The 16,342-nt window shown below is 38.3% G+C and overlaps 1 protein-coding gene across 4 annotated transcripts in view; it reads right to left on the bottom strand.

The window, feature by feature from the left end:
• Nucleotides 1-16,342, bottom strand: part of PPARG (peroxisome proliferator activated receptor gamma) — a 134,345-nt gene that overhangs the window by 14,274 nt on the left and 103,729 nt on the right. For all 4 annotated transcript variants that reach the window (XM_027042668.2, XM_027042669.2, XM_015074649.3 and 1 more), the window contains 2 exons: nt 12,791-12,990; nt 3,187-3,637 (listed from right to left, as the gene is read on the bottom strand). In XM_027042668.2, coding sequence (XP_026898469.1) covers nt 3,187-3,637; nt 12,791-12,990 — 651 coding nt within the window. The remainder of the gene's footprint in view (nt 1-3,186; nt 3,638-12,790; nt 12,991-16,342) is intronic.

A 16,342-nucleotide genomic window follows, 5' to 3' on the forward strand; every position in this document is an offset into this window, starting at 1 on the left:
TTAAAGTAGTCTGTAGAAGACCAAAAGTAATTCATTTTTACAGCATCTATATTTAAATTGTACCATTTAAAATTTTCATAATTAAAAGCCAAAGCCTGCAGTATCTATTAAACTGAATCAAAGTATTCAGTTATTTTTTTTAACCAATTAATGAAAAATCTAAAGCCTAACAAATCACTTTTTTTTTTTTTAATAATCTAGCTTTTAAATAATCCGTGAGTTATGGGCAGTAATAGCATCTTTTTCTAGATGAAAACACCCTATTCTTTCACATGCCTGTAAAACAATACTGCTCAGGTTCAAAAGTTCAGAATTATCATGACTGTTTCTTGTCTATCCTTCCCCAGCTAGAAATTAATCATGTTGAATGGCTTATTTCAAATGCCTCTGTTAGTGTATGTCTATGGTGGGAATACAAACTGGTATAAATGTTGTGGAGAACAATCTGGCAGTGATGTGACAAAAAGACTTAAAAATATTTATGGCCAGGGTGCCTGGGTGGCTCAGTTGGTTAAGCGCCCAACTTTGGCTCAGGTCATGATCTCATGGTTTGTGGGTTTGAGCCCCACATCGGGCTCTGGGCTGACAGCTCAGAGCCTGGAGTCTGCTTCAGATTCTGTGTCTCCCTCTCTCTCTGCCCCATCTCCATTCATGCTCTGCTTCTCTCTGTCTTTAATGTAAATAAAACATTAAAAGATGTATATTCATGGCCATCTACCCTGCAATTCCACTTCTGGTAATTTAGAATGAGTAAATAATTTGGGGGGATGCCTAGGTGGCTCAGTCAGTTAAACATCTGACTCTTGATTTTGGCTCACGTCATGATCTCATGGTTTGTGAGATGGAACCCTGCACTGGACTCTGAGTTGGGCATGGAGCCTGCTTGGCATTCTCTCTCTCTCTCTCTCTCTCTCTCTCTCTCTCTCTGTCCCTCCCCTGCTCATAAAGGAGCATGCATGCTCTCTCTCTCTCTCAGAGGAAATAAACTTAAAAAAAAAAAAAAAAGGAATTTGGAATTTGGACAGAAATTTACATATAAGAATGGTCACTAAAACACAAATTTAGAACACATATTCAATAGTTTTCTATATTCTTCTTTATAGGTTTTGTAATAAATTATAAGCAACCATAAATAAAGAGATAATTTAGCATGTAATGGTCCTTTATAAAATGGAATATTTCCCAGTCACTAGAATGGTAGTATGTGTGTGTGTGTGTATACATACATATGCATATACACATACACATATACATATATATGGTACCACATGCATAGATACTTTCCAGGAGGAGAAACAGGGCTTTGTTAATCTTATTTTATTCTGAGGACAAAGACTTTTACTTTTCACTCATACCTTTCTGTACTCTTTCAATTATGAAATGACCATGTGTTACTTTTATTTTCAAAAATTAATAAAATATATTAACAAAGAGTATGTAACAACATGATTGGGGAAATGATTAAGTGAATAAAAGGAATAAAACATGGTATATATGGTATGCTTAGGAAAAATCTCAGAAATATATCAAATATTAATAAATCTATTTTTCACTAAAAGTAAAATGTGCCTCAAAATATTAGCTAAGCAATATCAACTTGTTTTTCTCAACTGGGTTTTCAAAATTTAAGCTTTTTCTCCTAATGAACCTCAAATAAATTAGAATCTCATTCTTCTTTGCTGAATTAGTCATGGATCCGGGGAGGATCAAGGGTTGATCTGTTTAAATAGATTCAGTGAAGATATTAAAACATGCTGGATGGTAGTTTTTGTTACATTAAATATAATCCCCAAAATGTCACTTTTAAATGTGTTACTTGACACTGTACTGCAGGCTCCAGAGTTAACCTGCGCTGTATGTGTTATCTATTTGCACCCAAGTCATGTAAAGGGCAGTATTACTGTAGACTCTGGAGCCAGACTGCCAGAGTTCATAATTCTGGCTCCATCTTGTGTTAGCTGGGTAACTCTGGGCAAGTGATTGAACCTTTCAGTGCTCCGGTTTCCTCATTTGCAAAATGGTACTTACCTCACTGGGTTGGGAGAATTAAGTGAATGTGTATTAAGCACTTAGAATACTGCCTTGGACACAGTAGGTACTTAATAAGTGTTTGCTATTATTATTATTATTATTAACACATGATGCACCTAATTTTAGAAGCACTCTGCTCCCAAGTAATTGGACAACAAAGGATGACAGAAGGCACCGTGTTCTTAACAATACCTTGGACAGTTATACACAGCTTTCATCTATAGGACAACCAAACCCCTCTCCCTCCCACCACGTCAGCTTTTGCCAGATGATATTTTGTAGAGTACATACAAAAAGCTCACCTGAAGTCCATTTCAGTAACGAAAACTCATTGCTTTTAAGCAATTGTTTGTAAACAAATTTTATAAAAGAAACAACAGTAAAACTTTCTTCTACTTAAGCTGGAAATGTGTGGAGAAGCCAATGAAAGTAGCATTTAGTAGAAAATCTGGCTTTTGGAGTTGGTTAGTTAGATCATGTACTTACAAGGACAAAATTACAATGAACTGCTAAATAACTCAATTTATTTCTCTGTGTGCTCTTTGGTTCAGGTTGTATTCTTAATCACAACTAACCATCTCACAAAGGAACTTTCAGGGAAGCCATCAGAAAAGATTTCTGGATATAGGTAGATTTCCTGAGAGAGTGGGCAGAAGTCAGTAGATAAATATTCCTTGATTCCTGATATTAGGAATGCAATTCAAAGTAATATCTTCCTGATGGTAGGGCAGAAACAAAATCTGCCCCAAACCAGTTAGTTGTGCTTTCTCTATGCCAAGTGAGCACTGACTTAAGCAAAGTTGTACATGTCATTACTTAAATGAAATGAAGAATATATTGGACTTCTGGAGAGAAGGGAAGGGAAGGGAAGGGCATTTGTTTTCCATGTTTGGATTGGACTTGAAAAAATATTATGAAGGAAAAAAAAAAAAAAGCCTGGGTTTCTGACAGCCTTTAAACTGCAAAGTTGTGATATTCTTTCCTGGTATTTTACCTGTGTAGTGATGCTCTCATGGCATTAGATCATTGGCATTTTCTGTAGCAAAATGCAGTAAGTACAGAGGAAAGGACAAATGCTAAGGGAAGTCAAAATTCTTTCAGCCATCCCACCACAATCCCACCCCCTTTCACAGAAGATAAGAAGATGAATCTTACCTCCACTGAGAATAATGACGGCTATAAATATTGCCAAGTCGCTGTCATCTAATTCCAGTGCATTGAACTTCACAGCAAACTCAAACTTGGGCTCCATAAAGTCACCAAAAGGTTTTCTCAGGCTCTTTAGAAACTCCCTTGTCATGAATCCTTGGCCCTCTGATATGAGAACCCCATCTTTATTCATCAAGGAGGCCAGCATCGTGTAAATGATCTCATGGACACCATATTTTAGGAGAGTTACTTGGTCATTCAAGTCAAGGTTTACAAAACCAGGGATACTTTTGGCATACTCTGTGATCTCCTGCACAGCTTCCACTGAGCGGAACTGACACCCCTGAAAGATGCGAATGGCCACTTCTTTGCTCTGCTCTTGCAAGGGGGTGATGTGTTTGAACTTGATTTTATCTTCTCCCATCATTAAGGAATTCATGTCATAGATAACAAATGGCTGCAAAAAAAGGGAGAAAAGGTAGTTGAGTTGGAGATTTCTAATTTAGGGTGAACAACCTTACCAGTTTCTTTATACACATTTGCTTTGTTAATTAGAATCTTTAAGGTCAAAAATACTTTATGAGAAAATACTCTTAACTCTTGATTATTCCTCCTAATTGTCTTCTGGATCCAAACATATTTTACCAAGCTTGGTCTTCTTTTCTTTCAGCTTATACTGCAACAGTTTACCTATGACTGGCTAAGAGTTCCAATTTTGTTGTTTGGAGAGTCTTTGTTGCTGACTTTTAAAATCATACAAAATGCGTTGTTTATTTTGGCTTTCAATAGAATGTGTTTTTAACCTTCTTTCAATAAAAAACAAATCATTTCGGCAACTCAGGGTTGAATACATCCACTTGAACATAAAGTAATCTTGCAGTTTTAGATTAAATCTACTCAGATCTCAAATGAAACGCAGTGTGCATGCAAAATATACTTATAACTAAAAAGAAATCAGTCTGAAAGCAGATGAGAAATACCAAGCCAAGAAAATGTCTATTCTTTTCTTAATGCTCTGGAAGCAATCTGTTTTAGAAACAGCCAGATGTTTAAAGCCTGTGGGTAAGCGCTGCATAAAGTGGCAAAATTAAAAAAGGGTTTTGAACTTATTTTTCAAAATATCTGTCCTTAAAGGTCAAATAATCAATAAAAACACATGGATCAGTCTATTCAAGTTTGCAATAGGCTGCCTTCAAAAGCAAGTTGTTAGTCATTAAGTGATCTTTCTCTTTCATTTCCTTGTATAGAACTGACCAAAGGGTTATGGTCATTGTGAAATCCTCCGGCTACTCTGATTGAGAAGGGGCAGCATTTTACATACATTGGAAATACTGAACTGTAGAAGTTAAGCCTCAATCCCATTCAAATAAGCGTATGCTCGAAAACACTGGAAGAAGAGTTGAGGGTATTTGGCTTATAGCTTGGATTCTGTGGTTAACCATGTGACTTTAGGAAAGTACTTTATCTTTCCTAGGCTCAAATTTCCCAACTGAGGGGGATGGATTAAGCTGGATATTTCCATTTCTTCTCTTGAAGATATTCTAGTTGCATTTCTCAGAAGCTGTGTGTGTGGTGTATATGTGGATTTGTGTGAGTGTGCGTGTATATGCATGCACACTGAACATGACATTTCTCTTAAGCAGAGATGCTCAGAATTCCCTCCTGATGGGCAAGAGGAAGCAACAGAATGAGTGGCAGAAGGAGCCACCTTTAAGACCCACTGGTTTGGAGATTATTAATCTCTACACAAGTCTTTGATTTTCACCATTAAGTCTATTCTACATTGAAGGAAATAACACTAAGGATTCTTAGATGTTGAGTAGATTTCCAAACTTGCATATTATTTCAACACCATTCACTGGAGTTATTCCAGAAATTCTTACTTTTCTAACCAAAAACTTCACTTCAATTGTATTGTTTAGCCAACCCCAAAGGAGGGCAGATGTGTGGACTCAAGAATAGGTTTGCTTGTTGGCTCTAATTCTTCAACTAAATTAGGAGCAAATAATGCTTACTATGTTTTTGGACACTCTGCTTGTATTTTTTTTTCTTTTTTTCTATTTCAGGATTGATATTAATGAGAGAGGGGGAAAAAAAAGAGCAGATAATCAGTCACATCAGTTAAAATGTGCTGAGTTCCCCCAGAATGTCAGATTCTAATCATGAGAAAGACTTGCTTTTATAGAACCTAGTGGTTTCTGTCCTCTAGGAGTTTTGTAGCATATTATAAACTTATGTTAATGAAATACTGGTTTTCGTTACTGCCATGGGAATCTGATGGTATGGATACTTGAAAAGTATACCTGTATATATAGAAGTACAAAATAACATGAATGTAAATCATCCCCTCTTCACATTGGAAAGACTGTACCCAGAACTGCCCACTGCAACTTCTGGATGAGCTTCTGCTCAACCATTTGGCTTCTTGGCACAGAATGTATGCATGAAATTCTTCCACCTCCATGTAAGCAATTTATCTGGAACTATGCCCTGATAAATCACCCTGTGACTCTTCCCCTTGACTTCCCCTGTCCCCTCATATAAAGCCCCAGGTTCCTGTTTTTGAAACTCTGTGATAGTTGAACATAGGGCACAAAATCCTGCTAATTTTCTCTCCCAATTTAACAACAATGTGACTTTAACCCCTTGGCAATCGATGTTGGTCAGGATTTCCTGGCAGTAAACACTCAAGGACAGAGAAAGGAATCAGCAGCCCCCACCATCATGCCAAACCATTCTGTTGTTTTTTTTAAAATCCCTTCAGCATTTGAAAAGTGATGAACTGGTAGAGAATTCTGGATATTGACATGCAAATGAATACCAGTGGATTTTTTTGTTTTTCCAAGATTATGCTGTTTTCATCGCATTTTTAAAGTCTGCACAGGCCTCCATGTAAATCTGTCAAACTGCAAGAGGGATCACCAGACATGGTCTGCCTGGAGACCTGCCTTTCTTTGCTACCAATTCACCGGTTCTTAGCCTGCAAACAGTTGCACATTTCACCCTGGACCTCCTTACCCTGAAACAGTGAAAAGATAGTGACTCACCTGATTTACAGAGAGCTGACCTTAAAACCAGGTGGAATTTGGCTTGTGTAACTTATCTTGGGTTATTAATTTAATATTGCACTTCTGGTAAAATGTTCTACATAAAAAGGACTTCACTTCCATATTTCTGTATTTTCTACACATCAAAGGGAAGCCATCTAAGTTCTATTAGCTTGTACGGTATCATCTGATGATCTGCTGTTATAAGAGGAACCATATCATCCTCAAATTTGGTCTTAATGATTTTACGCCTCTAGTTTGGAGCTAAGGATGCATTTATCTTCAGACATTGTATCAAATGGCCAGATAAGCACCTCTCCTTAACAGGAAAGAATGTTTAATTACATCTAGGACATTATCAGGGACAGATCCAGGTTTTGTGGGGCCTGAAATGCACTCAATCATTGGGTACATTTAATAACAACTGTTAGGTTCAATAATACAAATTATAAGAGCAAAATTGTTCGCGCCCTTCTCAGAACATTGGAAGGGGCTCTGTACAAAAGAGAAGCCCTGAAGGTTAAGCTTCATTAATTTATATAAAGTGAATCTGCCTCTGGCCGTAGTGATGCTTGTAATTCTCAAATATTGGGCAGACCAGAAAAAGGTGAGACTGACATGAAGAAAACTGCACTTCAACACAGTGTTTTTTAGGGGAAGCAAAAACAGTTTCTGTAAGAGGAAAGTAATTTTCTTTAGAGAGATACATCAAATGTAATTGATTTTTATATATTCTGATTTTCAAAAATGGCTCTCCATATCAAAGTCAGGATGGGATTAAAGGTACTGTGTTATATAGATAAATATAATTATATTTAGTTACAGACCTCTTGCATGCCTTTAATGTGTAACACAAAGATCATGGAGGAAGCTGGCTTAATAATGAAAACAAAGTAGAGTAATAAAAGTTTACTTTTTTGACTGGAGAAGTAGAACAATAGTGTTCCTTAGCAGTCCATAACATCAGCATTTTAATATACAAGTTATGAAAGGGATTATGCATGAATGAATGCTCTAAGTTTACAGCTCTTTTTGAGTACTAAAATAGCAAGCTAAAGGAGATAAATGAGAGTCAACCAAAGCAAAGATTGTTCTGGTGATTGCTCCAATTTTGGAGACTATAATTAGTGTAAGAGACAACTCTACCCTCTCACAAACCATCACTTGGTGAACACGTCAGAGTTAAAACTGGCCTGAAAAAATGTGTGCCTCACTCATGAATCTCTCCCGATATCCTTAGTTTTCATGATAGCTTAGAGCAAAGGCTCAAAGAAGAAAAATTGAATTGTTGGGGCCTATCTTCTTCATTTTGTTTCCTTCTTCCTTTTTTATACTTCTGACTAGCTTTCACCCATTTAGAGATACCTGGTTCTTCTGGATTAGCTATAGTGGGTGAATGTGAATCAAAACTCATTGGTTGGGTTTCTTCAATGTCTTTTTGGTTTTGCCTGTTTCTAGTTTCCTCTTGTTGAGAACCATGGGATTTATAGAACCAAAGGGGTCTTCAAAAATCACCTACATCATCATTCTTTGACGAGGTATGAGTAAGTTGAATGAAGCCAAGAGACTTTCCAAAGTCAAATAACTATTTACAACAAACTTTGAAATGGAACTGGATCTCCTGACTCATGATTAGTTCTTTTCCCTTTCTGTTGCTTTCTACATGACTTCCCCACTTTTTCTTTTTTAAATAAAATGACTATTCTGGAGGAATTTGGGGTTTTTAGAAGCTCTTCTATGGTGGGGTCTTGGAGGCAGGGACTTTTGAACTATATGTCCTAGAAGTGCTAGTTTAGTGCTGGATGTGACTGAAGTTAAGTTTGAAAAATCTCGCAAATGTAATTCTGTTTTCCTGCGTGGTTTAGAGATTGAAGACAAATAAAAACTTAATGGGAAGAATTATTCACACTCTAATGAACTAGCACATAACCATAGCTCTTAAAAAGCCATCTATTGCCATCCAAAGCGTTACTCAGCTGGCAAACAAGGGTGTTAGTCAAATGAATCTAGTCATTAAAAAAAAAAAATCCACATGCTCTTAACTATATGCTATTTATTTATTGTCTGAAAGAACACTATTGGTTCAGATCTATCTTTAGCTATTCATGACAGTTCTGGCAGTAAAGGAATTTATTTTATTAACATTAATATATGGACTAATGATCCCAGGAGCCCAATTTCTTCATCAGCCATCAAAACAAATCAGCACTACTATCCTGTTCTTTATTTATACCGGGGCTCCTAAGTCTCTTTTCTCTGACGGTTTGTCTGGTATCTTTCTTCTCAAGGGAGCAAATTCCAACTCCCTCAGGCTTTTCCATAGAGAAGGAGAAAGAGACCACACTTTGTTTAGCTGTAAGTGTAGGATTTAAAAGAAGAGATATCTTCCCAACAGCTTGAGTTACTAAATTTGACGGCCATTGTAAATTTTAGAATAGGAAAATTTGAATGGGTACAGAATTGTTTTCACAAAAGGTGACGTTTCCATATTGTTTTTATTTGGTAGTTTCATATTTCACACACTATTTAGAAAAACCATTTTTATGATGGCACAGTTTGCTCTCATAATTATAAAAACAGTGACTCTACACGTACCCATCATAAGCAATGTGATGCTTTGCGACCCAAAGTCCAATATAGAACAAATAAGTTTTATTCCTTGTTTGCAGATAGAGTGCAGCCAGGGCCTCATCATCTCTCAGATATGGGATGAAAAGTTGGCAGGCGCACCAAGGGTTTTTCTATTTATTGTTTTATGACAAACCATGGCACTGAAAATGGTTTTTGAAAACCATTCTCTGTTTATTTTCATCAACAAACATGGGATCATGTGACAATGATACACCCAGTGTGTTCGGCACATCAGGGTAATATTCAAACACTGGGAACTTCCAAAGTCCATTCAGTTCTCAAATTGTCGTCATGGAACAGGCACCCTGGTTCTATATTCATGTTTTTCAGAGTTCAGTGGGATCTCTTAAAAGACGCTGCTGGGCTGGCACAAGCCACAGAAAGGGAAAGAGATTGTGAGAAGAGTCAATGCCATTCCCATTTGAGGGTGGCTAAAAGGCTTACTGCTATTGAAATTTCTTCTCCAGTTATCCATATCCAGTGATTCCATATCCCATCTGGCCCTGAGCCTAAATTCCCAAGCATTATACTTTTAGGCAAGACAATGAAAAGTAGGAGTATCATATCCCAAAGATAGGATGTTAAAGTTAAGAAACATGGGAGGGAAGCAGAGCATTTAATTTATCTGCTCATTTATCTGTTTTGAAAGGTGCAAGTAGCACCAGGAAATAAGATACAGGAGACAGAAGTTTAATTGAGAAGGGAAAAGCCCTGGTTGGCCTAGAGGCATATGCTGGTACAGGTCCTGAGAGGAGAGATTAGCCAGTATCCCAAAATGAGATGGAATAGGCAATGGTTAAATTGAGCAGTAAGACAAATTTAAAGAATGGCCTCTTCAATAAAGTCATTTCCTTTTCCAAAGGTTTTGGGTAACAGGCCGTCCTTTATGCTGAACAGCCTCCCCCAGGCTTGGCCTAACCAACGCTAATGACATCAGTCTCAAGCAGGGTGTATAATGAGACCCAAGCTGTTCTACTGCACCAGCCATGGCCACTTTTCCACATCCCCTACCCTCTCAGGAGTCCATACTTCTGCATGACTTTTTCTATCAATGCAAATCTTAACTTTCATAAGTCTTGGCCAAGAGATAACATAACGCCCCTGAGAGAGATGCTATCAAATAAATAACATGACCACGTAAGATAAAGAACAAATATCTAGTCTCACTGGAAATCACATTTTGGATTTTCTTTTCTGTCTCATATTCCTCTCTGAACTATTTCTTTCCACTAATGCTTAATTTGATTTTGCAAGATAAGGAGAAAAGAGAGAGCCAAACAATTCTATTTCAGTTTTGTGTAATCAGGGACTGGATTATTTTAATTTGGCCCAGTTTCTCTTTCCTTTTCCAGACCCTAACAAGAGGCAATTCTGCCTCTATCTAGACCATTAATGATGTCCAGGTTGGTTAGCAAATATTGGGCGAGTGAGAGGCTCTCTGTTCAAAGTCCAGAATTTCAAAGGGGCATAGGCAAGAGTTTTTAATTCAATTAAGCAAATACATTCTGAGTAACTGTTATGGGCAAAGCACAGTGTTAGTTACTATAGGGGAAAAAATGACAAACATTTGGCCTCTGAACTTGAGAAGCCCATAATCAAGCATTTTGCGGCCCTTTCTCTTAAAATCCTTAATACTCGGTTATCCCATAAAGAGTCTACAATTATCTTATTTTTAACTCAAAGATTTAGAGAGCCAAATCGCCAATTGGCGTGAGGTTTTAAAGTGATTTACAGTGGACTGGGCTCTCTGCCTTTCAGTGACAGGGAAGAGTATACCAGTCACTGGTAGTGTACATTTAAATTCTTGCCTACTTGGGGGAATTTTTTTTTTTTTTTAAATGCCTTCCTCCTATCTTCCAGGTACTATTATTAAATTGATGGGATTTCCAGCATGGATAGCAGGTCTGGAGTGGGAGATAAAGAGAAGGTGAGAAAGCAGTTCCTGGAAAAAAAATGGCCCAAGGCAAAAGTGTGGAGTAAACAGTTTGCTTTAGGGTTCTTTCCCTGTCCAACTCCCTTCCCAGCTCCCGGCCTCCCAGCCTCCAGGTCCCTATCCCACACTGGCTCTCAGCAAGCTGCTAAAAATGTGCCTTACACGGTTAACTATTTCTAGCCATGTCACCATTTCTCCTTTTATTTCTCTCCCTTCAAACGAACACAACTGATTTTCCATAGACACATCAGCTACAAAGAGGTCTTCACTTGCTTTTGTTTTGCTGTGCCCCGATTTTTTTCATTAATGAATACACAGACTCAGCTTTACTACGACCTATAGTCTGTAGTCCAGCCTGTATGTGAGACAGGTGTCCTAGCTGCTATTATTTGGGAGGAACAAAAGAGTAAAAGACAAAAATTTCCTGGCCATGAATATATTGGGATAGTAGGACAACGTAAAAGATTATTGTCATTCTAAAAAGTGATAAAAACAAATCATAAGCCAGCATATTTTCCCAAGGTGAAGCTTTCCAAGTGCATTTGTCAATTTGGCTCATTTCTAGCCAACGGGAAGTAGCTTCCAAGAGGGGGTATCATGCTCAGAATGCACTGAGGTAGAAGCAAGGAGGCCTGCATCATAGGCCTGGTTCTGTTGTGAGCTAACTGCGTGATCTCAGGACAAAATGTCCAACCTCTCTGCACTCCAGTCTCCTCATCTTTAAAGAGGGAATAATAATAGGAGCTCTAGGATGGTTATGTGTCTTGAGCATAACGAATGTGTAAGAATTGTTTTTAATTGTGGAGAACTGGACCATACTGTTAAGGTATCAGTGACTCTCCTGCAGTCAGGAAACTCATTGTCCTTCAGTGTCCAAAAACCATTTGGCTCTTTACACAGCAATATCCCGCTGGAGTTTTCTTTTTCTATTAGCTGATAACTACTCTAATGGTTTACAGCTAAAAGGAAAAAAAAACACATCGTGAGATAGTCATCAAAATACATTAAAGGCTAATGAATATTTTCCGCAAAATATAACTGAGTGGGGGACTAAGTTACACATATCTATAAAGTAACTGCATGCCTCTCCTGGAGATGTTCATTTGAAAATAAATGATGGCACAAAAGGGCTTTCAAGGGCTGGGACGGTGTCTTCTGAATATGTTCTGCGCTTCTTACAACCCTAGGAACCTGCTGCAGATACTACAATCAAAGGCAGACCCCTGCCTGTGAAAACAGGTACGGAGATGTGACCCAGGTCCACATTGCAAGCTGATGGCAGAACTGAAATTCCGGTGTAGCTGTGTTTTGTTTTAATACAGTTCCATGTTGCTTTCTCAGCTTCCTATCAAGGAAGAGTTCTGCTTTGGAACATCTGACTTAGTAACAATTATAGCCTATTCTGGGTTTTCCAAACAGTGGTAATCAAAGAGCCTGCAGATGTTTGGAATCTACGGGAGGAGTAGCCCGGGCAGCTCAGAGCCTCACAGAAGATAAAACTCACATACGTAGTAAGAGGATACAGCCTCTAGCTGCCCAGGAACAATCAACAGAGCTACAGGGAAAAATACTTAGATGTATTTTTATGCCCCCACATGGAACTTTGTAAGAAGTGACTCTAGTAGTTCTCCTGAATTGTAAAATAATGGGACTGAATACCTTTTCCAAGCCTAGGGCAGGCCATTCCCAGAGAAAGCAGGGCTGCTGGGATGGATATAGTTGTGGCCAGTTATTCAGTTATTCAGGCTTTTTACTATTCTCAAAGAATTTGTTAGGAGAATTTGAAGGACTTTTTCCCTTTTCAAAATAAGTTTTACTTATCCTATCTGAAAACATTTCTTTTCCTGTGTTTCAGGCACAGCCAGCAACATGTAACAGCCAACAGCTGAACATTGACTGTATATGTGTGTGTAACAGGGTGATTTTCTCAAGGACAAAACAACAACAACAACAACAACGAACCCAGCCACCCCAACGTAGACAGCAGAAGAGAACTAACTGATTTGTCTGTTGTCTTTCCTGTCAAGATCGCCCTCGCCTTTGCTTTGGTCAGCGGGAAGGACTTTATGTATGAGTCATACAAATGTTTTGCCAGGGCCCGGAGATCTGCCGACTCTGGATTCAGCTGGTCGATATCACTGGAGATCTCCGCCAACAGCTTCTCTTTCTCCGCCTGTGGCATCCGCCCAAACCTGATGGCTATAGAGGGAGAGAAATGACAAGGATACATCACTGAATTACTGCTGCTCTCCCCTGGTCCTAGTGCCCAGACCGTAGAAAGCCCCTCCTTCTCTCTGCCAATCTCAAGGTCTTGTTTTTCTATCTCCAACTTTGTTCACGTTTTTTATTTCATGGCAATAGCATAGGCTGTTGGTAAGAATTAAATTGTTCAGTTCTTTAATTAAAATAAAATTAATCCATGATCTTGCTAGGAAGGTGAAAGAATCTGAAAGTGTAGCAAAGAAATTAAAGTATATTTACTTACACATGAAATAACTGAGGACCAGCTCCTACTGATCCCTCAAGATCCAATTCAAATGTCACCTTCTTTGTGAGGCTTTTCTTGACTTCTTCAAGCAGAATTTATTATTTATTTGCCTGTACTCCAATAGCTTTTGGTACATACTTCAATGACAACGATTTCGAAACTATGCTTTTTAATTTTATAGGTCTATTTCTCTCACTCTAGAACACTATCCTAAAGGCCACGGACAGTGTCTTAATCATTTTTGTATCCCCAGCCCTTAATATACAGTCAGGCCCTAAAAGGATCACAAATTCTTTCACAAATTGAAGGAAGGAACTGTGCAGAATTCAAAGTTGTACAGACAGAGGCTCTGTTCTCACAGAGTCTGTATGATTTATTTTGTCCATGTTATAAAGAAATACGGATAGTGCGTTCTTTCATGTTATTAGACCTTTTACATTTAGTAGAGAGAAGCCATAATCATTCCCCTGACTCTCTAGGATTACCACTTAATGATGTTTGTCAAAAAGACCATTTCCTTACTTAACATTTGGCTTCCTGTGGGGTGAGGAAGTGTAAAGAAGAAGAAAACTAAAGAAAGAAAGGCAAAGAGGAACATTTAACAGAGGTTAGTAAGGCCTAGGTTGGGGGAAAAATCATGTTTGTACCTCTTTCAACTCAGATGGTTCTCCCCTCCCCCACCAATAAGATCTGCAAAATATTTTGAATAATGCTACCTTTGGGCCCTACTTTGGACTCTCTACATTTTCCCATAATAAGGACATCTGGATATCACAGCCAATATTACCCTGTGTGTAGCTCTACTCTTACACTTCCCATGTGGTGGCACAGTTGTGTGTTTTTGTGACCATTTCCCCTTGAGGGCCCAGACTGTCATATTCATTTATATCTCCAGCACTTAGTTGTGCTCTGTGGGTGGTTGTTGAATGCAAGAATGAATAAATGGATGATTCCCTGCTATATGTTATTATGCTAAAGGTAGCATTCTACCATAAACACATTTCCATCTGAATACTTAGTGAATTTCATTTACAACTGGCTAGAGGAGAGACTGCTGTGTACCCCTGAGTCTCAAATTCATATTCACTTCAGTTGACCCTATATAAGCTCTATCACTAACTAATACAGGTATTGTGTTTGGGGGGGTGGAGTGGCTCCTTTGTGGTCTCTGACTTAGAGGGGAAGAGAATCTTACCTCTCAGTTAGGATGCTTTTAAATTAAATTAGCCTATATCCATTTGGTAAATCTATCCTCTGCCCATGACCTCTTCAAACAGAAATCTTAAAACAATCACCACTTTTTGGTCAAAAATCTTGTCTATCTACTCACTCTTCCCCATTCTTTTTATAGTTCCACAGGGATGGGCCATGGATGGTTGCTCACATTCTTATCACAGTCCCCCACCCTTCTGCCCCAGATTGTTTAGGTCCCACAGGATATGATCTCATTACTTATTGTATTCTCTTTCTCAGCACTGATCACAGTAATTATCTACAATGTTTTCTTGTCTCCCTTATGTAATCTCCATGAAGGCAGGAATCCTGCTCAGTATCATATCCTCCGCACTCAGTATAATGTCCAGCACATGCTAAGTCTTTGTGTAATATATACTGAAATAAAACAGGAAAAAAACCTCACAAACCCCTGAGAACCAGATAGCAGATTCCTTTCAAAATCCTTTTCTGTGAAGCCAGTCCCATCATTTGCTTCCCTGTACTATATTTATTACTTTTTTTATCAGCAGTTCTCAGTTAAGAAGTATCGAACCGAGGGGAGGCAGGGCATATTAGAATCACTCGATAACTTCTAAAATTATGTATCTTCCATGGAAAATGGTGTTGATACGCCATCCCTCCTCCCAATGAGGAGTGTATAAAAAACCTGGGGTTTTGGACAGTTTAGGAAAAGCTTCTCAAATAATGGGCTGCTGTTGCATTCATATATTAGCTCAGGTAGCAAACTAATACTGTACTTCTATATTGGTTTATGTTGGTTATTCTACTAGAATCTATGGGTACTGAGTTTTCTCATCTTTGCTCCTGGGTGCAATACACATGGTAGGTATACAAAAAAATGCTTGATGAATTAAACTTTAAAGTATCAAGTTTAAAAACAGGAAGTTTGTTGGGAATGCAAGCTGGTGCAGCCACTCTGGAAAACAGTATGGAGGTTCCTCAAAAAACTAAAAATAGAACTACTGTACGACCCAGCAATTGCACTACTAGGCGTTTATCCAAGGGATACAGGTGTGCTGTTTCGAAGGGGCACATGCACCCCCATGTTTATAGCAGCACTATCGACAATAGCCAAAGTATGGAAAGAGCCCAAATGTCCATCGATGGATGAATGGATAAAGAAGATGTGGTACATATATATACACAATGGAGTATTACTCAACAATCAAAAGAATGAAATATTGCCATTTGCAACTACGTGGATGGAACTGGAGGGTATTATGCTAAGTGAAATTAGTCAGAGGAAGACAAAAATCATATGACTTCTCTCATATGAGGACTTTAAGAGACAAAACAGATGAACATAAGGGAAGGGAAACAAAAATAATATAAAAACAGGGAGGGGACAAAACAGAAGAGACTCATAAATATGGAGAACAAACAGGGTTACGGGAGGGGTTGTGGGAGGGGGGATGGGCTAAAAATTATGGCATATTGAAGGGAGAAGAGGCTTAGTGTAAAGCGTGGAGACAACCCAAATTCTCTAACAAAACAGAGTGGCTGGAATCCCCAACAATCTGTGGCCCTTTATGTAACAGAGTGCACAGTGCCATCTCTTTACACAATGAATAATTACTGACTATCTACTGTGTGCGCAACATTGTTCTAGGCTCTGGTTAAATTTTTACAGGTAATAAAGTATAAATATACACTGAAGTTTACACATCTAGGAAAGTACTTTTTTTCCTAAAAGGTAATCCAAAAAGTTAATTTAAAATAAACAAACAGCCAAAAGGGAGTGGGAGGTAAAGACTTCCAGTTATGGGATGAGTAAGTCACAGAGATGAAAGGTACAGCATGGGGAAGATAGTCAATGGTACTGTAATA

The sequence above is a fragment of the Acinonyx jubatus genome, chromosome A2 (assembly GCF_027475565.1).
Source record: "Acinonyx jubatus isolate Ajub_Pintada_27869175 chromosome A2, VMU_Ajub_asm_v1.0, whole genome shotgun sequence".
Lineage (NCBI taxonomy): Eukaryota > Metazoa > Chordata > Mammalia > Carnivora > Felidae > Acinonyx > Acinonyx jubatus.